Source organism: Cinclus cinclus, chromosome 6 (genome assembly GCF_963662255.1).
Source record: "Cinclus cinclus chromosome 6, bCinCin1.1, whole genome shotgun sequence".
NCBI classification, from domain to species: Eukaryota; Metazoa; Chordata; class Aves; order Passeriformes; family Cinclidae; genus Cinclus; species Cinclus cinclus.
Genome location: NC_085051.1, coordinates 10,802,067 through 10,823,173, shown reverse-complemented (window position 1 = coordinate 10,823,173; position 21,107 = coordinate 10,802,067). Strand labels below are relative to the sequence as shown.

The 21,107-nt window shown below is 38.8% G+C and overlaps 1 protein-coding gene across 2 annotated transcripts; it reads left to right on the top strand.

The window, feature by feature from the left end:
* The first annotated feature begins 650 nt into the window (after positions 1-650).
* CTR9 (CTR9 homolog, Paf1/RNA polymerase II complex component) lies at positions 651-20,897 on the top strand. Of its 2 annotated transcripts, XM_062494273.1 has the most exons (25): positions 651-770; positions 2,499-2,597; positions 3,365-3,604; positions 3,992-4,109; positions 4,670-4,759; positions 6,042-6,190; positions 8,495-8,602; positions 9,113-9,220; positions 9,343-9,579; positions 10,318-10,407; positions 10,511-10,639; positions 10,744-10,927; positions 11,507-11,595; positions 11,864-12,049; positions 12,226-12,313; positions 12,549-12,697; positions 14,710-14,826; positions 14,996-15,141; positions 16,535-16,606; positions 17,437-17,572; positions 17,997-18,143; positions 18,588-18,745; positions 19,054-19,150; positions 19,464-19,576; positions 19,811-20,897. In XM_062494273.1, the coding sequence occupies exons 1-25, from the start codon at positions 726-728 to the stop codon at positions 20,220-20,222; spliced, it is 3,507 nt and encodes a 1,168-aa protein (XP_062350257.1). In that variant the 5' UTR covers positions 651-725; the 3' UTR covers positions 20,223-20,897. The 2 variants fall into 2 exon arrangements, with proteins under 2 accessions (XP_062350257.1, XP_062350258.1); XM_062494274.1 differs by lacking the exon at positions 16,535-16,606.
* Positions 20,898-21,107: the final 210 nt, after the last annotated feature.

Here is a 21,107-nt window from a genome sequence, read left to right as displayed (position 1 = left end):
CATAATTTTAAAAACACCATTTGGAAGGCCAGGTGTGTAATTCCTTCTTTACTTGGTACCTCTGTGTGGCTCAGTCCCTCACACACTTGTTATCAAATTCCGTATTCGTCATTAAAAACACTCACCTAACTGGAATAGTCGGCCAAGCGGCGGCTGAAAAATTGTAAATACAAAAACGCAAAAGCATCAAAAGCATTACACCAGCTGAGCTAGCCGGATAACACCGATTTGGATTTACACACCGGTTTCCCAAAAAGACGGGGGAAACCCGCACGTTCTAACGCGTTTATTTGGAAACGTTTTGACGACTTTGAGGCGCCGTGAGGAGAGGCGCCGCCTGAGGGAGCACGCAGGTAAATCTGCTCGATCTACCACCAGGGGCGGGCAGCGCTGCCACTCAGCACGCTCCGCGGGTGTGTGCATACGTATATATTTATTGCTAGGGGCGGCTCCGCGGGTGTGTGCATACGCGTATATTTATCGCTAGGGGAGGGTATGCGGCTTTATGCATACGTGTATATTTATTGCCGGGGTGGGTGTGAGACGTGTGCCCGAAGGAGCAGACCCCGCCCTCACACCGCCCTCACACCGCCCCGGGGGCGGGCCCGGCCCGCTCCGCCCCGCTCCCGAGCACGTCCGGGTCGGGCGCTGCCGTGAGGGGAAGTGCGCGCGCGGCGGCGGCCCCGGTTCGGCCAGTGGCGGCTCCGGCAGAGCTGTCTGCCAAAATGTCGCGGGGCTCCATCGAGATCCCTCTCCGGGACACCGACGAGGCGAGTCGGGCGCGGGGAGGTGCAGGGAGGGCGATCCGTCGGCGCTGCCGCCCGCGGTTGCGCCCTGGGCTCGGGACGCGAGAGCGGCTCTTAAACCCCGTGCCAGGGGTCGCACACAGGTGTGGGTCCGGCCCCGCTTTGGTGCCGCAGGGCGGAGGACCCACTCTAAAGTTATTTCGCAGTGAGGCTAAAAACTTAATTTAACTTTTCTTTATTTAAGGTGCGCTGTCACAAGGCAAGGTTAGATTCAGGAGAAGTGTTGTGGAGATGTGCAGCGTGTGACAAAGTTTGATGTTAAATCATTGCGTGGCAGATACTAAATAATAGTGTAGCTAAGTAAGGTGTTGAAACATAATGCTTACAGGTTGAAGAATATTCTTTGTGAATATATGCATACGCATATCATACATATATGCGTACGTATATACGTGTACAGACATTCATACGCACAAATATATATACGGAAACTAATTTCTACGTGGCTGCCTTTGAGGTTTTAACTCACACAAAATCACTTTATTCTATGGAGTTTGCACGTCCAAGGGCTTTTTCTTTTGTGACAGAAATTTCTGTCTGAGGGGTCAGCGTGAATTGTGATCTTGGTGCTGCTGTTCAGGCTAGGACTACTTGGATCCCAAAGTTCTGAATTAATCACTAGGGAATGCAGTCAAATACCCCTCCACTCACCCCTGCTCTTTTTTGCTTCTATTTATTTGCAGCGTTGGTAATACCTGTTTCTCGTGCATAACTCCTTTAGTTAATGGATGAGGGCCACTGTCAAACAGGAGGTACTATGCAAGACAAACTCAAAACTAAAGGGTGCAAAAGTTAAGCAGAAATAGTTTTTTCTGCTAAAAAAGACATTTTAAAAAGACTTTTCTAAAGTCTTGCATAGTGAAAACTCTAAGCCTTTATAAACTGGGTTGCTCTAATTCAGCCTACAGTGGAATCCCAGCATTGGTAATCAGGGCATAGCAACTGCACTTCTTTTTTGCTGTAAAATTAATTTGTAATGCAGATGACTAATTATTAAAGGCTGCATGGCTGAGTAAGGTGAACTAACAAGCAGTTAAATTATGTTCCCAAATATACTACCTGGGGAGTACCTGTTGCCTTTTCTTCATTTTGTATATCAGAAGATCAGATCAACATGGGAGACTAGTGTTCACAAAACAATGCCTGAATGATGAAAAGTTCTTGATGTCATCTGCTGGTTATGTCTACAGCTGTGAATATTCAGAAATTTAGCTGCCTCAATAGTCTCTTAATTTCCTAGGGCATAAAGATGACTTTACAAAATTCCAGGCTTCTCAGTCTTAAGTGTTGATTTTCTGACACCAGATGACTTGGACGATTTTGTGTTTGAGCTAGATCTCTATATTGCCTGTAGGAAAAGTTTTAGAAAGTCAGCAGTGTGCAGTCAAGTTGATTACTAGCTGATTTGGAGCAAGAAGTTGAATTAGGATCTCTGCTTACTCTCCTCACTTGTATCCCAAACAGTGGTTTGTTTTTTCTCTAAAGAGGCCATCACTTTTATCTTGTACAGAATGCAGAATATATCATCATCTCTCCTTTCTTTGTCCATAACCTTGTTTGAACTCAAATAATTATTTATGTTTTATGCTCTGACAGGTCCAGTTTCCTTTGAGCTTAGTGATGGACAATGTTTTTAATTTGTCTTTGTTTTTAATGCTTTGTGAAAAGATGATCTGTGTTGTTTGGTCCTAGGTTATCGAGCTTGACTTCGATCAGTTGCCTGAAGGTGATGAAGTTATAAGTATACTGAAACAGGAACACACCCAGCTGCACATATGGATTGCCCTAGCGGTCAGTATAGATATAAATTGTGTATTTAAATAGTGTATTCACATAATCAAATCATAATTTTCATTTCCATACTCTTATGACCAGTGATACCTGAGTTCCGAACTCAGGAACTTTGTGGGGTCATTCAGTCATTGATTCTAGGCTAGATGTTTCTGATTGACATATGCATATTACAATTTTAATTTCATCTCTTTTTCCTGATACAATGCCTCTGGGGGGTTACTTTCTATGTTGTTTTTCCCCTCAGTCCGTAGTTTTCTTGGTTTGTGCCTTTTATTACGTGCTTCGTGAAAAGGGAGAGGGCAGTATCTATCCTGTGGAAAGTATGGTTAAATGTCAAAACCTCAAAGTAGTTCAGAGGAAGAACAGTGGATTCTTCACTTATAAATAGCTCAAAAACTTGTGTTTTAAGGTGGTGAGGCACTGGCACAGGTTGCCTTTTGAAGCTGTGGGTGCCCCATCTCTGCAAGTGTTCAAGGGCACATTGGATGGGCTTTTGAGCAACCTGGCCTGGTGGAAAGTGTCCCTGCCCATGGCAGGGGCATTGGAACAAGTATCTTCCAAGGTCCCTTCCATCCCAGACCATTCAATGATTCTAGGACAGAAAAATATTTAGCATTATCAGAATACCTTTCTCTGATGATACCTACATTTAATTCTGCTTCATCCCTATGTCCTGGAAAAAGAGTGTGTGGTACCTAAAGCATCAGCTTGATATATTATTTACTCACTGGGGTGGCGTTGTTTGATAAAAATGTGTTTTGTAGCTGGAATACTACAAGCAAGGCAAAACAGAGGACTTTGTGAAGCTGCTGGAAGCTGCCCGCATCGATGGCAACCTGGACTACAGGGACCACGAGAAAGATCAGATGACATGTCTGGACACTCTGGCAGCCTACTATGTCCAGCAGGCTCGGAAGGAGAAGAACAAAGACAACAAGAAGGAGCTCATCACCCAGGCCACCCTGCTGTACACTATGGCTGACAAAATCATCATGTATGACCAGGTAAAATTGAGACCTGATCTAAAAACCATTTTTGTAAATTGGTGATTGTAAAAAAAAAAAAAAAAAAAAATTGATTCACTAAAGGGAAAATGGAAACTGCTAAGGCTTTAAAGTCGCATGTGAGCAAAACTTGTAAAAAAAACTTGAAATGTGCATGGTGCCTCCAGGAATAATTCTTTGTAGCTTGGCACTCCTGATAGAACTACTTCAGTCAACCTTGGATGTTGATTGAAGGTTTGGTATTCTCTTGAAATAATACTCCTGAATTGGTATAATTCAAGAAAAAATTTAACTGTAAAAAGCATTATAAGGCAGTTAATCTTTCATATAGTTCAAACTTCATATTTTGCAAAGATAAATGTATTGCAAATTCTTTTCCTTGTCTAGAATCACTTGTTGGGAAGAGCCTGCTTTTGCCTGCTTGAAGGTGATAAGATGGACCAAGCTGATGCACAGTTCCACTTTGTGCTCAACCAGTCTCCAAATAATATTCCTGCACTTCTCGGTACGAGTTTATGGATATTTCTAAAAATATGGTCTCTCTGGTTGACTTTTGGAATGTATTATGTGTTTAAGGGGTTGTGTGTAGAGAGAATGCGACCAAGATACACATGGCAGAGACTAATCCAAATTTGGGAAGTACACATAGGTGGAAGAGCTAGGAAAAATTCAGTACTAACTGGCATCTTCTGAGACCCATGGGCATAGATCCAGTCGAGCTATTTAAGCTTCCCTGATGGTGGCAGTGAAGCTGGACATGCTGTTATGGGTGAAGTTACCACTAGTGAGGGGTCAACAGACTGTAACTCTTGTAATTTAAGTCATTCACTAGTCTTAGTGTCTTTCCTCTGGACCAATAAGGAATTAAGTTTCTTTTAATTAAGTTTTACTTAAGAAATATATGAAAATCTGAATTTCATGTCTTTTCATGTTTGCTTTTTTCATATACTTGGCATCATCAAATGCAATAAAACTATCTTTGTCTGAATTTTCTGATGACAAATAATACTTGAGCTTCTGGTTTATAATCTTGGTTTTATTCCTGGTTCTAACATGTTCTAACAGGTAAGGCATGCATTTCTTTCAACAAGAAGGATTATAGAGGAGCCCTTGCCTACTACAAGAAAGCACTGCGTACCAATCCGGGCTGCCCAGGTGAGACAGAAAGTATTTGCTACTGGAAGAATTTGCTCTGCTTGCAAACCAGCTCAGTCTTCCTCATTCAAATTCAAAGGGCATTTTTCTGGTCTATATCTGTCAAAAGAACCCCAACCCTCATTATAGAGGGATTTAGGCATTCATTGGCTTGAAAAAAATTTCTTTATATTCAGAGAAGAAAGTTGTGTTTAGGAAAATACTGTTCTTTTGTTAAGGATTACTTTTTAAAGAGGTATTAGAAAATGGGATTTTGCATGTGAGAGAAATTAAAGTTATATGGGGAGTGAGGGAACTGTCCAGGACTCTTGCAGAATTTCTTTCTCTGTAAGCTCTTGGAATAAGGCTTCAGAAATGACATAACAATAATGAAATAAGACATAAAAAGGAAAATTCTACTTATAGTGCATGATGTGAGTTTTTCTGGTCATGTATTATTTTCTTTATGCAAAAAATTTGGGCAAGTGATTTTTACTGGCTGTAAAAGTGATACATGGAATTTAGATACATTTATTCAAGGTATTTACATTAGGAACATAAATACCTGAAAATCTCTTGAGAGATGTGATAGACTTTGCCATAACCTGTTTGAGAAAAGGTTTATTGCAAAGTTGATGTGTGTTCTGTGATCTGCTTTACCATAAGAATGATTGCTACGAAAGCCTTACTTTTCAACAAACCTCTTTCCTTTGCTCCCCTTTTTCTAACAGACACCGGTTTGAAACTGCTGTTTATCAATTCTCTGTGCTCTTAGATCACAAGCAGTTGGAAAGGGCAGTATGATGTGAATTTTCTGTATTAGTCCATCTGTACTTGGTCATGGAAGTTGGAGGATGATAAACAGCATGTGAATCAGTTGATCATTTGAGGAGAAATGCCAGCTAAGTTGTTTATTCATCTGTGTTTTCTGAAGGCCTGCTAGTTTGGGGTGAATTTAACTTACCTGAGAAATGTCCAGCCCTTCCATCTGGCAATTTTCTAATGCTTTTCTCTGTTATTTTTTAATACATCCCCATAAAAGTAATTTTTTATTTGCTTGGCACTGAAGTCTGTGGGAGATAGATAAGTGTTCTGGGGTTTATGAAGAAATAAAGTCTTACTAAAACATTTAAGTTCATTTTGTGGCCAGCCAAGTACGGGCTGCTGCCTTGAAAAACAGCAGTTTGTTAGATGGCTTTACAGGTTTTAAGGAACTATGAAAAATTCTGCTTTCACTCCAGATTGTGGAAGAAAAAAAAAGGCATAAAGTTGGGATTCTGAATGATGTCATGTTGTTCTCTAGCCGAGGTTCGGTTGGGAATGGGCCACTGCTTCGTGAAACTGAACAAGCTGGAAAAAGCTCGCTTGGCCTTCAGCAGGGCTCTGGAGCTGAATTCCAAGTGTGTGGGGGCCTTGGTTGGACTGGCTGTTCTGGAACTCAATAATAAGGAGGTGGGTCTGACTTAACAGTCTGAATCCATGGTCAGTTTACTTTTAGCTAAAAAAAGCAAGTTTTTTATCCTTTCAAAGACAGTCCAGTTGTATGGGTATTAACTTTTATGGTTGAATAATTTCAACCTGCTGAATGATACTATAGACACATGCTTGTGATGTGAGCAACACATTCTGAATAGCTTTCTTATGCTGTTAAAAATCTTCAGGTCTGTTGTTTATAGAAGACATGTTTATAGGTTTCTGTTTATAGGTACAGAAAAACAGTGCTAGGTTAACTGTTTCATTTAAAATAATAAAAATCCATGGTGAGATATGTGAAAGAAGGTCAGGGTAAAAGACATATTACCAGGAGGTTAGAACAAGTTTTTTAGAAGTTCAGGAGTTAAGAACAAATTTTCAAACAAGTTTCAAAGTTACATTCAGGCATGCATGCTGCATGGTAAACCAGAGAATAGGCAAGAAGAAATTTTAACTGAGCTGATAACAGTAGAATTAAGTGGTGATCCTCCTTTCTAGGTATTGTATCACTAGAAAAATACATGCAGATATAGCTTAGTTGGGATCATAACTTCCTTAGCATGAATTAACCATATCAGCTATTATCACTGGAGGATGAGACCCTTAAGGGTTTTTTAAAAAATAAATATTGTTATATAATTGTATGTGGCTGAAATTTAGAGTGCTGCTTTCTGTAGTTCCCTAGAAAGATCTCTTGTCAGCACAGAACGTTGGAAAATTTGTTTGCTACTTCGTGGGGGGAAAAAAAACCCCTGTTAATACTTCCATGAAGAAACTTAAAAAAAAAAGAAAAAAGTGGGCAAAAGAGTTTGTTGGTTTTTTTTTTTTCATAAAACTACAGAGAGAACCAAAAATACTGTAAAGTCAAATTTTAATAAATTTCACGGATGAGAAATTGATGGTATTTGGTATCTATCTTTTCCTGAAGATTTTTTCACTGAAGTCAAGGGATGAGCCCACTCACCTGAAGATTCAAAAAGCTATGATTAAAAGCTGAGCCAGTCAAAGATATTTTGTGTTCTTTCTAAGAAATACATCATCTATGCTTTACTTCAAATTGTTCTCACAACTTTGTGTTAATAGTTAGTGTAACATTGAAGTGTTGACACGGGGAAGGGAGAACACTCCGGGGAAAAGATTCTCTCTGAGTCATTGCTATCTTTATTGTGCTTAGATATTTCTAATAGTTCTTCCTCCCAGAAGATGTTACGATATCAGATCAGGGTTGAGATGACACTGTGCTCTCATTGAGGTCTATCTGATCTACTTTTCCTAAATGAAAGCACTTAGAGCTTTGGGATCTCTACCCTACTGGATTTGGTTGAAATAGGACATGAGACTCAAGTTATCGGAGAGCTTGGACAAGTACACAGTGTGATTATAAACATTTAACTTTGAAAATGAAGGCAGGAATGATTCAATATCTCCTTATCCAGATGTATTGTTATGCTAGGTTTGGAAAGATTGAACCTGTTCAAAATGAAATTGATTTTTTAGCTGCCTTCATGCTACATTTTAACCTCTTAATACCTAATCTGTTCAACAAGACAGCTTTCTGCTCATTATAATTGCAAAGTAAAGCACAGCCATTAGATGATTTCTTTATACCATTTTTGGTGTTTCTGTTCAGAAATAAATACACATTAAGCTGACGTGCTTGCAATACAGATTTCATGGTTGTCCTAAATAAAGAGCAATTATTTTATCAGTTGTGGATTTGAACTTGTAGGTAAATCACATTTTTGCCCGAGGGAAGCTTTCTTTAAGGTGTCAAGTTTCTTTAGAAAAGAGTAAGTTGATGCAATGATATTCCTGTGTAAACACCTCAAACTTGTACTGATTTAAAAACGAGATCTAAAGTTGTTATTTAGAATTTGAACGTGAAAATATCTTCATTCCACTGTTGAATGAATTGGGTAAAACATTGAAACCCAAAGCAGTCACTGGGGACACTGAACAGGAGAAGGAACAGAAGGAAGGCTGTCAGGCTGAGAGTGTGACAGGTCAAAGGACATCAAGACTAAGTCTTCTTGGTTTTTTTGCTTTTTTCTTTTCCTAGAAAGTTCTGCTCTGCTCTTTTCCATCCCTGTATAGTAGCTTCATTTCCCATTTTCCACCTGTATGCTGCAGGAAGAAAAGCTGGTAGCTGAATTTCCTTTTTTTTGTGAGCTCAGTGTGGTGTTGTCAGAATTCCTGAGCAGCCTAGACTGAAAAATAGTTTTGAAGATGATAACAAGATACAAATATTGAGGTGCTGCTGATACCTGTCAATGTTTCATTTAGGCTGATTCCATCAAGAATGGTGTTCAACTCCTCTCTAGGGCTTACACAATTGATCCCAGTAATCCAATGGTGTTGAATCATTTGGCTAATCACTTCTTTTTCAAGAAGGTAAGAGATGGCTAAAATTTTACAGTAAAATGCTTGATAACCTCTGAACAGCAAGAATTCTGTGTTAGAGTCAAACATATTTCATCAGGTGCCTAATATCTGTTAATCTAGATGAATGAGGTTTTTGGTCTGAATTGTGTATAAACCTTTCTCAAGAAAACCAAGAAAAGGTACACTTCAATCAAAATCAACTTTGTGTCCTGGAGGCGTTTTTGATTTTGGGATTTTTTTTTTTATTTTGGTTGGTGGGGTTTTTGTTGGTTTGTTTTATCCCTTCCTTACTCTTCCATGCTTTTAAACATGAAATAGAGAAAAGAATCGTAACAGCTAAAACGAAATCTGCTGTTATTTAGTCAGTGCTGTGATTAAAGCTTTGTTATATTTTCCAGCTATCCATGTTTAAATCATAAAATCACTTGTCTGTAAATAAAACCTTCAAAATTTCTTTTAACTTCTTTTTTTTTTTTTTTTTTTTTTTTTTTTTTTTTTTTTTTTTTTTTTTTTTGTCAGGACTATGGTAAAGTACAACACTTGGCTCTTCATGCTTTCCATAACACAGAAGTGGAAGCAATGCAGGCAGAGAGCTGTTACCAGCTGGCGAGGTCTTTTCACGTGCAGGTAGGGCAGTTTCTGAAAGTCGCCTTTGAGCTCACATTTTTAAAAAGTCTCTGTTATAAAAGTTCATAAAAAGCTTGCTTTTAAAAACACTGACTGTTCTTCATTTAATTCCTTTTAATTAGGAAGATTATGATCAAGCTTTCCAGTATTATTACCAGGCCACTCAGTTTGCCTCATCTTCTTTCGTACTTCCGTTTTTTGGATTGGGTCAAATGTACATTTATCGAGGGGACAAAGAGAATGCTTCACAATGCTTTGAAAAAGTCTTGAAAGCCTATCCTAACAATTATGAGACTATGAAAATCCTTGGATCTCTTTATGCAGCTTCAGAAGACCAGGAGAAACGGGATATTGCAAAGGTGAGTTTTCCTTCCTCCAGCACCATGTGTTTACGTGGAAGAGTAGAACTTGGAAATCAGACTTGAAATCAGATTGTTCCTTAAGTTGAATAAAACTCAGGGTTAGGTGGCTGTAGATATGGAATATTTCATATGGGCTGTCATGAGGGATCATCCTGTCTGTGAAGAGTCACAACTTCTAGATAGAACTGAGACTACACTGGGCTCTGAGTAAAGCAGGAATTCAGAGAAGCCCCAGCCTCATGTTTCTCTTTGGTATGTGAAAAGGGCAGAATTCTTTACATATATATATATATAAAAATATATATATTTCACTGAAGGTGGGAAGTTAGCTCATGATTTTGTGAAGACAGCAAATCAAACGGTGATTTCCAGAAAGCATTTGTCTTGGCTTGGCTTATCTGGAAGGACAGTAGTGCTTTTTTTTTTAAAATGAAAGATATTTTAAATCTAATGTAGGAAATGTTAAGATATTTCTCTAGCTTTTCATGTTGGTGTAATAGCCTTTGCTTCTCTAAGACTTGAAGCAGGTGTTCTGTTCTACAGAAGAACAGAATAATGAAGGAAGGAAACTAATGCAGATTTATTACTGTGCAGATGTTTAGGATATTTGCTTCTGCAGTGTGGTATATCTTTCTAGTGTTATGGTTAATGCCTTCACTCTTTCTTTTATTTCTATTTTTTTTGAACAGGCTGTGTGTCTTTGAAGTGGCCTGATTATCTTCTGCTGTTTTTCAGGGGCATTTAAAGAAAGTCACAGAACAGTATCCTGATGATGTAGAGGCATGGATTGAGCTAGCCCAAATTCTAGAACAGACTGATATACAGGTATTACTACTACACACTTGGTGTGTTATGTGTGTGCTTTTCACAAGAGCATGTAGAGCTCATTCTCTTCTTTCTTTCATCCACTTTCTGTTTCTTTCTGAAGGGTGCCCTGTCAGCCTATGGAACAGCCACACGCATTCTGCAGGAGAAAGTACAGGCTGATGTCCCTCCAGAGATCCTGAATAATGTGGGTGCCCTGCACTTCAGGCTGGGAAACCTGGGAGAAGCAAAGGTATGCGGTTACTCAGAGTTTGAATGGTGTTTCTTGATCACACAGAGGTTTTTCTTTGAGGATATTCTGGAGTGCTTCATTCCTCTTTCCTTTCTGTCCCTCAGAAATACTTCTTGGCGTCGCTGGATCGTGCGAAAGCAGAGGCTGAGCATGATGAGCATTACTACAATGCCATCTCTGTGACAACATCCTACAACCTTGCCAGGCTCTACGAGGCCATGTGTGAATTTCACGAAGCAGAAAAGCTCTATAAAAACATTTTGAGAGAACATCCAAATTACGTTGATTGTAAGAAACTTTTGGCATTTCAGTTCTACAGTTGTCCTTACAATACCAAAAATCTTGTGGTTGACCGTGTCTTCTGCTCTCCTTTTGTCTTTCTTCCTTTGTTTTCACAGTAGTTTTGGGGCTGACCTGTGATGTTTGGCACACATCATGCCCCAGCCTCATCTGTAGCCTTTTCGCTGCTTGTTTTCCATTTTCACCTGCAGATACCCTTCCAAAGCTTATGGAGGTGGGAGAGCTATTTAAAGTGGAGGGAAGGGAATTATGTAACTGATAGATCCTTATTTCTTTGCCATTTTTCAGTTGTCTTTAACTTACGAAGCAAATTTAACACATTTACAATACTTTAACTGTCCAAAACCTGCAGTTTTTGTATGGCCATCATGGGTGCAAGTTCCTCTTCATGTTGTATTTCTCATTGTGAATAGAATGTGAAAGATGTCTTAGTGATTGCTGCCTTTAGCTGATGAAGAGAAATACTGCTTTTGAAACTCATGCATGGACAATATTTTCTTTGTTCAAGATGACTTTAACTGGTTCCCTGTTCCTGATTTTTATTTTGTTTTCCATTTTTATTTTCAGGCTACTTGCGCTTGGGAGCTATGGCCAGGGATAAAGGGAATTTTTATGAGGCTTCTGATTGGTTTAAAGAAGCACTTCAAATAAATCAGGTTTGTAACCCTTTAAGCACTTAACATTAAAGCACTCTAAATAATAAATTAACTTAAAATTTGCTTTTCCTATTTTTGTGTTTTTATTCTGTTTGTTCACATAAACTAGGGGAAGAAGAGAGAGCTGCCAGATCTGCTCTCTGTGTTTTGTTTGGGATTGTTTTGAATATGGAATTATGTTCAAGGAGAGTAATACCTTATACTTGGAAAAGAATCCTTGCAAAGGAAAAGAGTGCTTTTGTGTAACTTGGAATGAATTTTTATTTAGGATCATCCAGATGCCTGGTCTCTGATTGGCAATCTTCATTTGGCTAAACAAGAGTGGGGTCCAGGGCAGAAGAAATTTGAAAGAATATTGAAGCAGCCCTCCACACAAAATGATACTTATTCCATGCTGGCTCTTGGCAACGTCTGGTTGCAGACTCTCCATCAACCCACAAGAGACAGAGAAAAGGTAATGGGCATCTGTCTACCCTGTGTATGGGTTTGTTTATTTTTTGCATGTTATTAGCTATTCAGAAACTCTTCTTGATGTCCATTTGGCATCTTCTAGTTCCTAAAACCTCTGGGTAGATCTTTTCATACCCCATTGTAGAAGTGAGTGACAATTTGGGGTATTTCTTTCTGCAGGAGAAACGTCACCAAGACCGTGCATTAGCCATCTACAAGCAAGTCCTCAGAAATGACCCAAAGAATTTGTATGCTGCTAATGGCATAGGTGAATATCAGATTCTAGTTTTCCTTCAGAAGTGATCATATCCTTATACAGAGCATTGATTCTAATTGAGAATTCTTTTTTCAGGGCCTGAGCACTGTAGAGTGGAGCTCAGGGAATGGCAGCTATGTCAGTTTTTGAAGGGACACTTTATTGAGGCAGTATTGAATTTTCTGTGGTAGGAGTGCACAGTGCATGAACCTGGAAGCTCACACTGTCCATATTCCTCTCCCCTCAGGAGCTGTCTTGGCCCATAAAGGATATTTCCGTGAAGCTCGTGATGTTTTTGCCCAAGTGAGAGAGGCCACAGCAGATATCAGCGATGTGTGGCTGAATTTGGCACATATCTATGTGGAGCAGAAACAGTACATCAGTGCTGTGCAGATGGTAACATCACGACGTTGAACTGCCTTCTGTCTTGGCTTAGATGACTTCTAGATGTCTCTGTGTTGTCAGAGCAGCTGGGAAAGTTGCTGAGCAATGTTTTAACAAGTTCTAGGCCTGTTTCTAACAAGCTGTTGGCTGTCAAGTCTAGACTTAGTAACAGACTGCCAAATGTGGGTGAGGGCTAACAAAGCACCTATCAACTTTTAGACGTTTTTTTGTAGCAGTGTTAGAATTTTGGTTGTGGAATAGATCATTAGTCGGAGGGGTTTCAGTCAATGCAGTTACTGTGTGTGATTTACATTCAGATGTTTCCAAAGTAAGTAAATACAATTCGCTGCTGGGATTTTCTTCTAAATAGCAACAATTCCTGTTTTTGTTCTTGTAAATGATCACATGAATTATTTAAGAGCTGCCTTAAAAGCTGACTGGGCTATAATTTCACTCGCCACAGTTAAAATCACAAAATAATTGATGTTTGGAAGGAGGCCGTTGAGGTCAGCTAGTTTAACCCCGACCTGCCCAAGCAAGTAAATGTTCAAGTGTCAGCCTATTCTGAGTAAATTGATTCAATTTGCTGATGAAAAGCATGTGTTGAACAGGACAGAAACTGAGAACAAACTTGTGTCATTTGAGTTGAGTCCTTATTGAGGCTCAAAAATGCTTCATTCAGAGCTATTCTGCAGCTTTTTGTGATGCTTAATGAAGAAGTGTTACTGGGCCTTTCTTACATGATCAGGAGCTCAGTAGTCACTGTCCTCTACTGAAGTATTGTTAGCAAGCTTTGGCAACAAAGTCACACTCATTCTGTTGAATTGGGTCTGTTGCTTTTTTAGCACTTTTTTGTTGACAGAAAAACCTAATGAAAGTTCTCATTTTAGCAATTGTTTAAGCAGTGAATTACAGTGGGGAAGTGGGTATCACTTTGACCTATCGATTTGGGAGAAAAAATATTTTACTCATTTGCTAATTTATTTAAGAAAGGATGTGATTAGAAATGTATTTATTTACTGAAGTGGTTTATTATTCCCTGGGTTCTACTATGCAGTCACAGTGTGAAATACGTTATATTGGACTCAAAGGGAGACAAATTGAATTTACTAGCCCAGCTTACTGCAGCCACAGTAATCATCCTGCTGAGTTCTCTGCCCTAAAGCATACAAATCTGAGGCAGCTTGAGCTAAACACAGAATCTCTGATGCTGAAGGTGTTCACAACACAGTGAGATTCAAGAATAACAACATCAGGTGTTGCAGTTCAGGGCAGTTTTTCTGTACTTGAGCTGCAAATAAAACTTACTTTGTATTCCTTGCTATTCTGGAGGCTTAGAGAGGGTGAAGAGCTCTTTGAGAAAAGAGTATGTCAAACAGAAGATGCTTTTTACTGAAAAGTATAAAGTATGGTATCTTTGAAGTCTTTAATTCTAGACCCACAGAAGCTATAGTAACAATTGGAGGAAGTGATATCCCTTGGCATAGCCAAGTTGTTCAGCTGAGTAGACAGAAAAAATTTGGTGTTAACTGGAATGTCTGGTTTTTTTTGGGTTTTTTTTGTCTTTCAAGCTAAGTACATCAGATATATGGAATTACTATATTAAGTATATTTCAGTTGGTAAAATATCTGATATTAATAAAGAAAATAGATCATTTGTTTCCCCCACCGTACTGTGGAGAATATTTGAGTGGTCTTAAAATGAGTCATGTTGCCTGGACTTTGTTGCAGTAAATGGTACTTTAAAAAGTATTGTTTTGTATTTAAGACCTGCAGAGCCTTCTGGGCTGCGGCCAGTTTCTAGACAAAAGCAGGTACTTGCTATGGACTACGAGAGAGAATGTTCTGATCAGTGCAAAGGAAGCACCCATGTAGCATAACACACTTCTTTATAAAACAAAAGCAAAAAAAAAATATTAGCAGTAATGCTTTTTAGGAATAGAAACATTTGCTGGAGTTAGCTAACCAAAATAACAAACCTCTGTCGCCTATTTCTTTGATTTTTTTTTTTTATTTTATTTCAGTATGAAAACTGCCTCAGAAAGTTCTATAAGCATCAAAACACTGAAGTGTTGTTATATTTGGCCCGGGCACTGTTTAAATGTGGCAAATTACAGGAATGCAAGCAAACTTTGTTAAAGGTATGGATCTAGAACATCATGCATCACAGAATGAAGTTACTGGTAGTTGATATGTGTTTGTGTTTCTTTAAATTTGGTGGTCTGGGATTGAAATGATGTTGTTCATTCTCTGTATGTCATTTCTGTATCACATTGTAGCTTATCTTAAAAACACGTGGTTTTTTTCCAGGCCAGGCATGTGGCTCCAAGTGATACAGTCCTCATGTTTAATGTAGCTTTAGTACTGCAAAGGCTTGCTACCTCTGTCCTGAAAGATGAAAAAAGCAATCTGAAGGAAGTGCTTAATGCTGTGAAAGAACTGGAGCTTGCCCACAGGTAAAGATGATTTGTTTCTAATCATTATAATCTAATTTGTTGTCCCCTTACAGTATACTTGCATTATTGAGCACAAATCTGATTAGAAGAGCAATCATCTTCTGCAAAGCACTGTGTAATTCTAGAGTTGCTGGTAGGAAAACAAAAGATTGGGCCTGACAAAACTGTGTGTTCAGATTTTGTTCCAGAACCAGTTTCATTTGACCAGATGCCAATGTGTGTTTCTCAGAGAGTTTTGTTATTGCTGTGACCAGGATGCTCTTCTTCCCAGAAATGCACAGTTGAAAAGATGTTGACAATTATTCTACAACTTGAATACTATTTTATGACTACTTTCAAAGCCAGCTATAAGGCTTAAAAGCAAATCTGTTTATCTTACATAAGAAAAATTAATGACTGGCAGTCCCTTAAAACTAATTTTATCCTCCTTTTGGCAAGTAAAACTCAAGTACTGTCACAGTTTAAGAACTGAAGCAGGCATTTGACATATTTTAGTTCTGTTTAAAAAACAATAATATAACATTCTTTGCAGACAGCAGTGTGATTAATCTGATCCGGTTGCCACCATCCTTGAACAGAGCTTTCAGCCATTTATCCTGCTCCTAGGTGTAGCTGGTGCATGATTTGTGCATTCCTAGCTCAGCTGTTGAGGATAGAAGTTCTAAATTAAATTTAATGAGAAGCTTGTTATTTATTGTCTTGAAGAAGTTACATGAATTTATTTTTGCCTATTAACTAAAATTTTTGGAAAATACTCTCCATAGTCTAGAACTCAAGTAAGGAATTATTATATTCATATGCCCAAGAATTTGAGTCTAGCACAAAAACACTTCATTTGAAATGTGTCTGAGGGTATATGGGAAGAAACTGTGGAAATCTTGAAAGCTAGAAGTAATTTTATTTTAAATTGGAGAAACTTTTCAAAGCCCTGATTATCATAACTTACTGATCTACTTGAAAGTTTGTTGTGTTCTCAAGGGCCTGTCCACTAGGTCAGGGAGACTGTTCTGAAAGGATTTTTGGAAAACAAGTTTTCCTTCCTTCTCTTATGCTGAATTCAAGCATGTAATCTATTACAGATAAGGAATCAATCTGTTGGGGTTAGAAATGTCCTTACTGGTAGGAGCCAGCAAATGAAATCTCAGAACTCTCAATTTTTTCCTCTCCACAAGTGCTTTTGAATGCTTTCAATTAGGAGAACTCTGAATGCACTTTTTAACTGTTAAAAGGTGCTGTATTAAAAGGTGTTGGCACAGAGGAAATTGGAGAGATTTCCTCATGAGTTTTACAGGTTTGTAATTCAGGAGTAAATGCTTTGTTTTAAGGCAAAATTGAAATAAATATGTAAGTAATGCCATACTTGCTTACTTTGCTTTCTTGTGATTTCCTTTAGGTACTTCAGTTACTTGAGTAAAGTAGGTGATAAGATGAGATTTGACTTGGCACTTGCTGCTACAGAAGCCAGGTAAAAAAAGAAAAAAACAACCCACAACACAAAAAATATCCTTCATTCAGATTCTAAGTGGAATATTTTTTTCCTGGATTGTTTTGGGGGCTTTTTTGTATTAAAACTAGATTCCAAAATTTCAACTGTCAATTTGTTAGAGCACTAGAAATACAAGTGCAGGGTCACTCCTTGCTACTGTTTCATTCTTTTCCTGTGTTTCACTTCTGCACATTCTTGTAAGATTTCCATAGCCCCATGCAATTACCATATGTTGGCCATCCTGCACTGTACATCTGAATGGTTATCATTGATGCACTTCGTGCAGAAAAGAAAATTTCAATAGTAAAAGAAATGTCATTTTGGCATCAGCTGTAAGAGGGTGTTGAAAGCTTTAATGTTTGATGTGACTTAGACACTTTATGCAAACTTAACTCTCACACTGTTGAGCTTTTTAAGCTTGAATTTTGCCTTACCTTTCCAGTTAGGTTTGTTAGGTTGTTGTGATTAAATACAAGTTCTTATTAACCATACTTCTGAAGCTCTCCAAATTGGTTGGCGCGATTCCTTTTATGTTCATGTGTGAGTTTTGTGTATATGAATTGGCTGAGTTTGAAGTGTGAAGCAATATGTTCTGAAATGATACATTGGAAGATAAATTAGCTTACTAAAAATGCTTTAATTTACTCAAAAAGCTGCACTGCTCTTCTTTGTTATTTAAATTAGCTGTTTTTTTTTTTTTTTTTAGTTCATTGGGGATATGAACATAGTGTCGTGGTGCAGGCACTTCATAAAAGCACTTCTTTTTGTGTTTGCCACCTTGCCTTACCTGCAAACCTTGGATTTTGCAGGCAATGCTCTGACTTACTGAGCCAGGCCCAGTATCACGTGGCTCGGGCACGCAAGCAGGACGAGGAGGAGAGGGAGCTGCGTGCCAAGCAGGAGCAGGAGAAGGAGCTGCTTCGCCAGAAACTGCTTAAAGAACAGGTTTTATTCCACTAAATTCTGTATATTGCATTTTATAAGTGTACAAACTGACAGAATGTGTGCTCCTGCTGCTCTGGGGTGGTACCTAGTCACTGTTTTTCTTAGTCACAGTAAGTGCTAGCTGAAAATACTACAGCTAACAGGTAATGCTCTTTCTTCCCCATGGTCCCAGAAATACTTAGTTGGATAATGAAATAAAATAGATGTGCCAGAAGTTCTGTCATCAGACTTTTACCTATTGTACCACTGGCTTTTTTGTAGAAAACTTTTTGTAAAAAACTTTTTTTTTCTGCTTCTGCTGTGACACAGAGCATCAAAAAGCAATTTTCCAGTCTCCTGACAGCAAATAATTTCTGTGCTTGCTATAATAATCACCATGGTGGTGCAAATACAGTGGTAATGGTTGGCTTCCTTGGTGTTTCAGGAAGAGAAGCGCCTGAGAGAAAAAGAAGAGCAGAAGAAACTTCTGGAACAAAGGGCTCAATATGTGGAGAAGACCAAGAATATTCTGATGTTCACTGGTGAAGTAGAAGGAACAAAGGAGAAAAAGCGTGGTGGTGGTGGAGGCAGGGTAGAACAGATTTTTTTAATCTCTTATTTTGTCTTTTCTTCTTTTAAACCTCCTTAATTTTCCCCTTCTGATATATGGTGTCTTGCAGGAGCACAGGTTTTTAATTTCAAACTCCTAGGCTTTAGTGAGTAAAACTGCACATGTTTAATGTTAAAAGGTCAAAACTGGAAGCTAATACTTAAAAGTTCTGAGTGTGGTGGCATCACTAAAATTCTTCAATTGTTCAATTGTTAAAATAACAGAAGATTATCTTATTATGTGCCAGTTCTGAATCAGTTTCTAAATGATCCCCATCTTGTGCCAACTTTGCCGTAGTGTCTAGAAGGTCTGTATTTTTTCATCTCTTCCAGAACGTGTTCAGCTAAATTTCCATTTTGAAATGTTTCCTGGTAGCTTTGTAACTGGGTTTTAAATAATAGGTTGCATTGTCTGTGTTTCTTACAGCGTTCCAAGAAAGGAGCAGGGGAGTTTGATGAGTTTGTCAATGATGACAGTGATGAAGATCTGCCCATCTCCAGAAAGAAAAAGAAGAGGAAGGGCAGTGGCAGTGAACAGGATGGGGAAGAAGAGGAGGGTGAGAGAAAGAAGAAGAAGAGGAGAAGGTAGCTGATACTTTAATAAATTATTTATTAATGTTAATTTAATATTGGACTTCCCTGAGCAATAGCAGGGCTTTTAAGTAAATTTTCTGCAGTATTTTGTATCAGTTTAAAAACAAACTTTTGTCAAGAGGTCACACGGTTACTTTTTATTTACACATTACACCTTATAAGACTTAAACAGTCCACACTCTGCAAAAGAAGTAGGAGTAACACTTGATGGACATTCCTTAAGACTGGTATTTTTGTGTGTTTTAAGGGATTTTTGCAATGTTATGCTTTATGCCATATAAAATGTTTTTCTGTTCAAGACCCCAGAAGGCAGAAGAGGGGAGTGATGATGAAGAACACGAAAACGGCCCACGGCCTAAAAAGCGACGTCCACCCAAAGCAGAGAAGAAGAAGGCTGTAAGTTAAACCCTGAATAACTGCATCATTCTTTAAATATGCTTTTGGAGTTCAGCATTACCCTGGTCAAGAGAGATTTATTAGTGTTGAAAATTACAGCAAAACCTCTTGAAGCCAACTGGCCTTAGAGCTTATTTTTATCCTCCTGCACTGTTGCTGCTTCATGGATGAAAATGATATTTCCAGAGCCATCTAGAATTAAGTGATAGTAAATGGAAAATTTTTTAAAAGCATGTCTTTTTTTCTGAACTTGTTTCTACATTTGGGTCCTGTGCCATATGAACAAGCAGCCCTTTGTGTTCCCCCTATACAGCCCAAACCAGAGCGTCTGCCTCCTTCAATGAAAGGAAAGATCAAATCAAAAGCCATCATTTCATCCAGTGATGATTCTTCTGATGAGGACAAACTCAAAATTGCTGATGATGGGTAAGAACCTTAATTAACTTTGTATGAACTTAGACTTTCAATGCGTGCCATCACTAGAAAATGCAGTGTTAATAACACAAATATAATGAGAAGTTTTTAACAGTACTAACAACATCCCTTCCCAGTGCAAATGAATTCCACTCATTCTTCTAATACTACCATTACCCAAATCCTGTCTAGCTTTATTTATCAGCTAAAGGCAGCACCTTTTAATACCTTTTTCCCCCGCCACAGGCACGCTAGAAATAGCAACAGTGATTCTGAGGACGGGGAGCAGCAGCACAGCAAACGCATCGTTTCCGATAGCGATTCCGATAACAGGAACAAGTCTGGCAGCGAGGCAGGCACTCCCCGCAGGTCCAGCGCCCGCGCATCCGAGGAGGAGTCTGACAGTGACAGGTCCCCGAGGAAGAGGCGGCGCTCGGAGTCGGAGCAGTCGGACAATGAGTCCGTGCAGTCGGGGAGGAGCCGCGGCTCCGGCGGCTCCGAGAACGAATCGCGCCCGGCTTCGCGCAGCGCCGAGTCCGACAGAGACTCCGAGAGAGGCTCTGACCACGAGGGCTCGGCCAGAGCTTCTGGGAACGAGTCTGAACCAGAGGCGTCCAATGATGAGGGCTCTGAAGGGGGCTCAGATGACAGCGATTAGAGCTGAATTACAGACCATCTTTTAAAAACCTTCATGTAAATATGTCTCAGTTACAGGGGAGATAGAATTTTTATATTTCAAAACTGTGATTTAAAAAGCATTTATGTTTTAGTAGACTGTTGTGAGACCTTCTTGTGATTGTTTCTGTTAGTTACTAGTGAATGTTTCTCTAAGTTGCTTTAATGGTGTATTTTTAAATTGAAACCACTGTAGGTGCACAGAATCTCTGTCCTGTAGTCAGCACACCGAGGATGGAATGCATGTAAAAACTATGGAACATAAAATCTCCTTTGGTGGTACAGTGTGGCTAAAACTTTGTTCTCTGATTATACATGCATAGATGGATCTTAAAATCCTACCAGATGCAAGAAAGAGCTGTGGATATTTATCTTTTTCCTCACTTGGAGTAAAGGTCAGTAGGGAGGTTTTTTCTTATTTTCTGTTGAAGAATAAATGTACCATGATGCAGCTCTTTTATGTTTTCAAGAGTTTGTTCTTTTGCTTCTGTTTTTCTGTTAAATAATTGAAAATGTGCAGGTCATAGAGAAATTTTATAAACCAGTGATGCAGATGTAGATGAAATATTTAAATTGGCTGGTAAAGACGTTTGGGAGAACTCTGTATTACTTGAGAAAGGTGAAGCTGCAAGTGTTGCAATAAAAATGTTTTTGCTTATTTGGTTGGAGTGATTTATTTTACTCCTTAGAAGGTATAAGCGGAATATCTGAAAACGTTGATTTTGACTGTGGAATCTATTTGAAGGAGGTGGCCCTAACTGTATTGTAAGTACATGGCTTTTTGGGAACTAAGTCTTTTCATATAGTGTGTTCAGGAATAACAATGAAAAGTTGCAGTGCTGTGGACTAAAACTGGTTTCTCTCTGTG

What these genes read in the sequence shown, in the direction of transcription:
- CTR9 (XM_062494273.1), top strand. Translation starts at nt 726, where the DNA reads ATGTCGCGGGGCTCCATCGAGATCCCTCTCCGGGACACCGACGAG. An exon ending in TGGAACTCAATAATAAGGAG is followed by an intron (nt 6,191 to 8,494) that starts GTGGGTCTGACT and finishes TGTTTCATTTAG; the next exon opens with GCTGATTCCATCAAGAATGG. An exon ending in CTTGCTGCTACAGAAGCCAG is followed by an intron (nt 16,607 to 17,436) that starts GTAAAAAAAGAA and finishes TGGATTTTGCAG; the next exon opens with GCAATGCTCTGACTTACTGA.